Source organism: Lutjanus erythropterus, chromosome 11, assembly GCF_056507025.1.
Source record: "Lutjanus erythropterus isolate fLutEry1 chromosome 11, fLutEry1.hap2, whole genome shotgun sequence".
Classification (NCBI taxonomy): domain Eukaryota; kingdom Metazoa; phylum Chordata; class Actinopteri; order Lutjaniformes; family Lutjanidae; genus Lutjanus; species Lutjanus erythropterus.
Window position 1 is genome coordinate 25,040,024 of NC_139327.1, and position 7,976 is coordinate 25,047,999.

General features: G+C 40.7%; 1 protein-coding gene across 1 annotated transcript; it reads right to left on the minus strand.

The window, feature by feature from the left end:
- Positions 1 to 2,513: 2,513 nt before the first annotated feature.
- Positions 2,514 to 6,623, minus strand: hmgb1a (high mobility group box 1a). Its single transcript, XM_084729790.1, has 5 exons — positions 6,470 to 6,623; positions 4,008 to 4,178; positions 3,661 to 3,806; positions 3,317 to 3,491; positions 2,514 to 3,224 (listed from the first exon to the last, which is right to left on the minus strand). The coding sequence occupies exons 2-5, from the start codon at positions 4,161 to 4,163 to the stop codon at positions 3,072 to 3,074; spliced, it is 630 nt and encodes a 209-aa protein (XP_084585916.1). The 5' UTR covers positions 4,164 to 4,178; positions 6,470 to 6,623; the 3' UTR covers positions 2,514 to 3,071.
- Positions 6,624 to 7,976: the final 1,353 nt, after the last annotated feature.

Here is a 7,976-nt window from a genome sequence, read left to right on the forward strand (position 1 = left end):
AAATGCAACATTATGTTTATTAAAACAACAAGCTTCTCCTATTTTTTAATTTCATTGGTTTATTTAACAAGGACCATGAACATTAATAAACATTACTGTAAACACTGCAGAGTTAGCCAAGAGGCTGTTTTTCATCTGTAGTCCCTAGACAGATGTTACAAAATCAGCCTGAAAGCAGAATATAGAACGTAAGGTTACATTTCCAAAGTGATTCACCACTTATCATTTATAAACATGCAGAACAATAGTGAAAAAAAAAAAGAAGAGAGAATATTAAAGTTAATAGAAATATTATTCATGAAGCCCTTATACTACATTGTCAAGTATTATTTAAAACATGTAACGCTCAGGTTCATTAAACAACATATGCAAAGCAAAGAAATGAGGGATATTAATATTAACAGAAACATGGACTAAAGACAATATCATGCTTCACTGTGAGACACCAAAACATGCAAAGCAGGAGCACAGACATAACACACAAAACACAAAGTGCATAAATCAGTCCAACTCAGCAAAACGACAATAAAAAACATGCATGTAGGTACATGAGGGGAGACTGGCGATAGCAAGACAGCAGACAGCGTGGGAAGTTGAACACAGACAAACAAAGCTTGTTATTTTTCCTGTACTTTTGTGAAACGTCCAGCCCTTTGGACTTTAACTTTTTTCAGGTTTGCCCTCTCCAAAAAAGTTGAATAGGCCTGTCTTGTTGTACCTAAGTGATATACTGTATCTCAACCCTTTTCCAATGACTTATTATGTAAATTAAAGATTGATTTTTTTGATTTTATCACCAGTTTTGTTGCAGTTTCAGACTGTGACCACTAGGTGTCGCCCTGAGACCACTGATTGGAGGCAGCGTGTACTAACAGTGGACACCAGGTGGCTGGGATTAACAGGCTTTGGAGTGGCGCTGTGTAGCTAACCCAGCTATACTGTATGCGCACTTCTGGCCTGTACAGGCCCATACAGCAGACACTGATCAACAGCTGAGTGCAGACACAAGGCGCTGCAACTGTTTCTGCATAGTTTCCCCTCTTTATTTCCTGCCTCTCAGCAGCGTGATCCAATGCATTATGAGAAGTGGAATCTGTTGGCCAATTCACCGAATATGACTGTAAACATTCAGCATTTTAACTGCAAGCAGGCCATATTGCATGTTGCACACAAACAGAAACAGCAGGGAAATAATAATGAGCAGTGACAGCAGCTTGTCTCACATTCTGGTGATTGTATACCACGGCTGCCTCAAGTTAGCTTTGCTATTTTTAAGCAACAATGGCAAATGCAGACAACACATGCATGATATGACCCGAGGCTGAGGGGTTTTAGATCATTTCTCCATCATCCACCCTGGATTTAAATTTAATAGTAAATGCTGGGACTGATCGGGGATAGCAGGAGGCTGTGTCACCTTCGGGGACGGCCTGCCTGGCTGGGCTTTATCAGAGCGGCGCAGAGGTCAGCTGCTGCCCTGTGTGTGCCTGTCCTCTAGCCTACTCCACACCAAGGCTCAATCAGCAGGCCAAAGCAGAGATATCAGTGCAAAGGCTCAGCAAGAAGACACATCCTTGTAATTTACACCACAGATCAGGGGCAAATCTGTGCTGCTCATATCTATGAATCCTTGTATAAGCTCCGGCTGAGCGATGGTAACCCCCCTGCCTCAATGAGCTCTCTCTCCCATGGGGGCGACCGTGTTGGTGACGGCCCCAATGTACAGTATGTATGTCCCTTTTAGGTTTGGATCGCAGTGGGTAGTACACACCAGCCATATTCTTATGTCACTGGGTTTTTCAAAGCACATAATCCTTCTTATATAAATGGTCTTTTTTTTTTTTTTTTTTTTTTTACCCTGGATAGGACCTAGAGAGTACGTGAGAGATGAAGCAGCTGTATCTAAATAAAACAAGAACAGTCAGTGATGCATGTTAGCATGCAGAGCAGCAGACAATAATGCTACTTTCAGTGCACCTCCGCCGGGGCAAAGGAGCTCCTGCGCACGGTTCGTTTGCATACAACCACAGTGGGCTAAAATACACACGATACACAAACAGTTTTGGTGATGAGTCATACTTCATAGGAACTGTTTATCAAGGCTCGGGTCGTTAGGTGTTTTCTCGCTCTATTTAATTGTCTCCCGGCATCATAATGTCAACTCCATTTTACTTTACCGAGTAGACAGCGAGGGAAGACTCACCTCAAGAAGGATAAAAATTAATGGCTGTTAGGTCTTAAACATTTACTGAGCAGGATAGTCTCACTCAGACCTGTTCATTTCCAAGCAGAGATAGACTTTTGTTTGATATTTAATAATCTGTTATTTTTTTTCTAGTTGTATTGATATCCAGTGCAGAAAACTGCCATTTACTCTACTCATCTTACTACTATTCCAGAAAACACTGCTCTCACCAAAAACACTTGAACCCATTTAATCTTAAGAGACAGAAACCTGCAGGAAAATGAGCCGAACCTTTCAATACCCCCCTCCGAACACACGACACAAAACCGATTTATTAAAAAAAAATGTTTATTGACATCAGAAGCAATTTAAATTTCAACAATAAACAAGGCGGTTTTTTTTTTTCTTACTTTTGCTATTACAGTGGTACGTAAAGATCAGTAAAACAACCGTGATACGTCAAATTTGATAACATGTCATTTAAAATAAAAACACACAGGAAAAAAGAGGAAAAAAAAAAATAAGGAAGAAACACTCAGATCTAACTCAGAACGTTTTTTTTTTATGTGCTGTGCACCTCTAGCTAGGGTAAATACTGTAAGCCCACCCCTTTACACTGTACCAGGAAGGATAGTGGTCTAGGAACTATCACTGAAAAAATAAGACTGGCAGAAAGATACAGACACGACACTTGTGTAGTGTTAACTATACAAAAAGGAGAAAAAAACTGTACAGCATAAAAACAACTGATATACACAGCCTTTTTTGTTGTTTTTTTTTTTACCCCTTGGATACTAATGTATTTTCTTTCAGTAAGTGAAGTGTGTACAAGGGGGTTAAATGCTTTATAAACAAGAAAATGACCACTATATATGTCACTCGCTGTCTACTCATCATCATCATCGTAGTCTTCCTCCTCCTCGTCATCGTCGTCTTCCTCGTCATCGTCGTCTTCCTCTACCTTCTTCTCTGCCTTGGCTGGGGCTTTTCCTGCTGGAGCACTGCCTCCTTTGGTCTTTTGGCGATATGCTGCAACTTCCTGCGATGAAGAAATGAAAATATGGCAAATTAGCATCGGGATCAAAACAATGGACAAAGTAATCATTTGTAAAAGATGCAAAATTTCCTTACCTTCTCATATCTCTCCTTCAGCTTAGCAGCCTTCTTCTCAAAGGGCTGCTTGTCCTCTGAGGAGGTGCTATTCCACATCTCGCCCAGCCTCTTGGCCACCTCGCCGATGGACAGACCAGGGGACTCACCTTTCACCTTAGGGCGAAACTCTGAGCAGAAGATGAAGAAAGCAGATCTGGGGGGAAAAAAAAAATAAGCAAGACAAAGAATTAGCTTCTCATTTATCCAGCTTAACGTGCGTGAGTCAGCTGCCCCTGATTCAGATTGGTTTTGCTCTGCAAAAAGAGACCTCTTCTATTGCAAGAGGCTGTAAAAACATTTAAGTGTTGACATGCAGTACTTACGGAGGTCTCTTGGGGGCATTAGGGTCCTTGAACTTCTTCTTCTTGCCTCCCCTGGCTGGAACATAGGTCAGCATCTCCCTCTCATAGCGTGCCTTGTCCTGCCTGGCCAGGTCCTCAAACTTGCCCTTCTCCTTGGGAGACATTGTCTGAAAACGGAGGGTAACTTGCTGATTTAACTGTCTGTGGCAACAGCCTTTGCACTTAAGTATTCTGTTTTAGAAAGTGCTGCATCATTTTAAACTGTACAGCAATATCCAGCACTTGAATTATAGAAATTATATTACACTCATTAAGCAACAAAATAACCAGACTTCAGGTTTATGAGACAATAATCCATTTTCTCCTACCTTCCATCGCTCGGAGCACTTCTTGGAGAACTCGGCGAAGTTAACCGAAGCATCAGGGTGTTTCTTCTTGTGCTCCTCCCGACAGGTCTGGACAAAATATGCATAGGAGGACATCTTGCCCCTCGGCTTTCCCGGCTCTCTCGGCTCTCTCCCCATCCTGATAACAGTTATCTAAAAACAAAAATGTTTTGATAAGTATAGATTAGCTGTGCAACTGCTCAGGTATTCAAAAATATTTTTTCATTGTATTGCCAACTGGCTGGGGGCGACGGCCCAAATTTTTCATCAACAATTATAAACATAACAAAAAATAATAATTTTGCCTTAAAAATGTATATTTTGTCTTGTTTAACTATCTCTTCAATCTATTCTAAATTTATATTTTTATAAATAATGTATTGTTTATAGTCCTCGCCCACCTACCATGCTGCTCATACTATACAATGAGCACGTCTTTTTTATTTCCCTCCATTGACCACACTAGTATTGATAGCACTATTTCAGTGACCCGCCCTCGCTGCTGTCAAACTGCACGAAGTTAGGACCCGTGAACTCAGCACGGACGGAGCTAATGCAACGAAAACGACTTTTACTTATTGATGCAATCTGTACTGTGGCCTCCACATAAAACTCACTGGTCCGTGGTCAACTCCCATTTTGGTGGGTTAAAACTGGCTAAACACATCGCCACCGGTTCAAAACGGAAATCGCATTAAAAAAAAAAAAAAAACATCACGAAATGTATGTTTTCCTTGTAGAGATATACTTTCCCGCCCGTGCGTGAAGCTACAAAACTTCCTACAGCATAAGTGCTGAACATAAACTACGGCTCTATGTAGGAGTATAACCGTGGACTTAGAAAAAAAAAAAAAAAAAAAGACTCGTGTTTTTGGAAAAAAATACCCTCAAACCTCATATGCAATAAGAATAGGCCTTCAGGAAATCCCCTGTCTCATTCAGATCATGTTTTCATCAAGCAAATAACTTTGACACAAAAAAAGACACAAATTACAGATAAATACGTATTTATTGAAAATAAAGCACTTAAAACTGCGATTCGATGTGATTTAGCACTCATTTCCTATCAGTCTTCGCATTCTCTTATTCTGTAAATAATTCTGCGTCTTTGTCTAAAACGTTTAAAACCGCTATTTTTTCCCTTTACATTTTCCTATTAAATGCTACTGTAACTCCCAGTTAAACTGCGTCGACCGAAGTAGTAATGGCGCATAGGCTTTCGTTGAGGAAAAGGAGGTCAACAACGACGGCAATATTTCTTCTTCCATTTTGTGAGAATGCCTTCTTCATGAAAGAAAGTCCCCCTCAAATGTCTCCTCCCGCCTCCCAGTTCGCTTTGCAACTCGACAAATATGTCTAAAAAGCCGGCGATCTTGACAAAATATTTCCCCGATTGATTCCTATTGCACTAGCCGGTTTGTATAGTAATACATTGGGTCTGCACTGTGTCTATGAGCGGGCTGTGCTACTGACTTGGTTTCTATGAGCTCCTAATGGCCGCTCGTCTTCATCCACTAACATGGAGAATATGGCTCCTTCTCTTTGTGTCAACGCACAGCCATTGCACTGCATGCAATAGAGGGCAGAGCGACCGCGGCGACCACTTCATTTCAACCCCGGATTTAAACCCCTTAAAAGCATCGGAAAAATCTCCGAAGGGTGTCGTTTTAATCACGAAGGGTTGAATTTTCTTTTGCCGCCGTTGCATGCTGTAGTTACGGGTTTGTTTCGCGAGAAAACACGGTTAGAAAAAGTTGAACTGAACTGCGCCTCTGTCACTGGCTTCCCATTTGCCTCGCTGCCTTGCCTCCTATGCGAATACAGTCAGCCATTACAGTAAAGCGCAGATCGTGAGGTAATTTTTTCACCGTCTTCTCGGGCGAACTGCGACAAACAAACATATGTACATACGTATTTTGAAACGGTCTCTCTTTTTCTTATGTTTTTGTGAATTTTAATGTCGGTTGGAAAACCCCGCACTCTTCTCATGACAGGCATTCAGCTTCGCAATGCACTGCAATGCCAATGGCTAGCTAACGGTGAGTCTTCTACCATTGTCGCTAACCGTGTTGTCCGCTAGACATTCCTGAATTTTTACGCGATAACTACAGCTTGATTCGACTCCATTTTGTGAAAATGACACGACAGTAATATTCAAAATTATTCGTATTTAACGGATTCAACGGTTTTCGTCGAATTCAGTCAAGGTTAATATTCATTTCGTCTTTTTTACAGAGCGTCTGGCTCCACACTCCCAAGCAGGGTAATGTAATGTTACCTGCTAAGCGCCCGGCTATTTTTTGTTGTTTTTTTGCGATAAAATTATTTACAAGCTGTAAAAGGCTTCACGTTCCATCATGGCGGACACATATGTAAGATATTTTTAAATGTTATCGTCATTCTCATCGTTACAAACACTTCAAATTTCCGTGTGTGATACTTACCTATAGGGACTATCGCTGGATCTCAATGCTCTGCAATGGCTGTGTGTGAGGGAACATAGGCGATACGCAGTGTCTTCAGTCTTCGGCTCTCTAACATTACTCTCGGCGGGGCTCGCACGCCATTGGCCGGCGCCCTGGCTGGCGCTCCCCTGATTGGCCAGAGGCTTTTCATTGTCCTAATAGAAGACGACCGCCGATTGGCTGCCTTTTGTGAAACGTCACTGAAGTTTTCCGAGGCGCGTGGATACAAAAATATTTCTGTCGGAGCATGCTGGAGCTGGTAGTAGTGTAGTGTGTTTGCCATAGTATTGAATTCACTACGTTGAGCAGCACAGTGTACAGTAGGCAAGTTAAATGAATGAGACAACATGGAGCGCTTGTAGCCAGTGAAGCGGGCGGCCGTAAAATGTTGTGTAGACCATGTTGGACGTGCTGTACCCCTCTTCATCAACCGCCTCCATTGTACATTCTCCTCAATACACGTGAGCTTATTTGCAAATTATGACTTTGAAAACGCGTGAGGAAAACATCGAGTTTTCACGTGTAACAGACAGACGACGCGCTTTCCCCTTCCGTAAGGCACAGTTACTCGCTGGATGTGACATTTTAAAGGATTTGGCGTTGAGTTAGAATGAAAACACAATAACAATACAGTTAATGGGCTGCCTTTTAATTACTGTATACGCCGTGATTTTTTACGTTCAGCACATTGAGAAAATTTCACTATGCTAACTAGACCAGGCAGTGTTTTCTTTGTCTTTAGGACAAGTTTACATAATAATCTCTTTTAGCAGGCACTCATTCATTACTATAGATATGTTTGACTATGAGATTACAGACCCTATTAAGATGTATTGTATGAATGTATGAAATCATGATAAATGTCTTACAAAGGTATACTAGGCCTTGATATTGATTTTTTCTCTCAGCGCAATCATTTTTTTGCCTAATTCTGACAAGTTTACATAATATTCACTTTTAGTAGGCAGATATTCAGTGCTATGGCTATGTTTACCTAAGAGCCAACAGTCCCTATTTAGGTGTGAATGATGCAAATCATAATAAATGGACTACATAGATACTACTACGCCTCAAAATTGAATATTTGATTATTTTATCCTAGCAAAATTTTTTTTTTGCCTAATTCTGGCAAGTATGTAATAATCACTTCTAGCAGGTACTCATTAAGTGTTGATATGTGTACTTACAAGCCTGTAGTCCCTATGAAGATGTGGATATAGCAACAGGCTTAAAATTATAATGAATGAATTAAAGAGATATACTAAAGCCCCAAAGTTGATCATTTTTCTCAGCATATTATTTTTTTCCTAATTTTCTTCATTTACAATAGCTAATTGAAAGATGATAGTGAACTCATCCCCAATTAAACCACAGACTTAAAGAGATCAATGCTTTACTGTTCAGTTTAACTTAGTGTTAGTGGATAATGCAGTTTATGGTTGGAAGGGAGGAACCTGGCAATAATTTAGTACTACATTAGATTTTT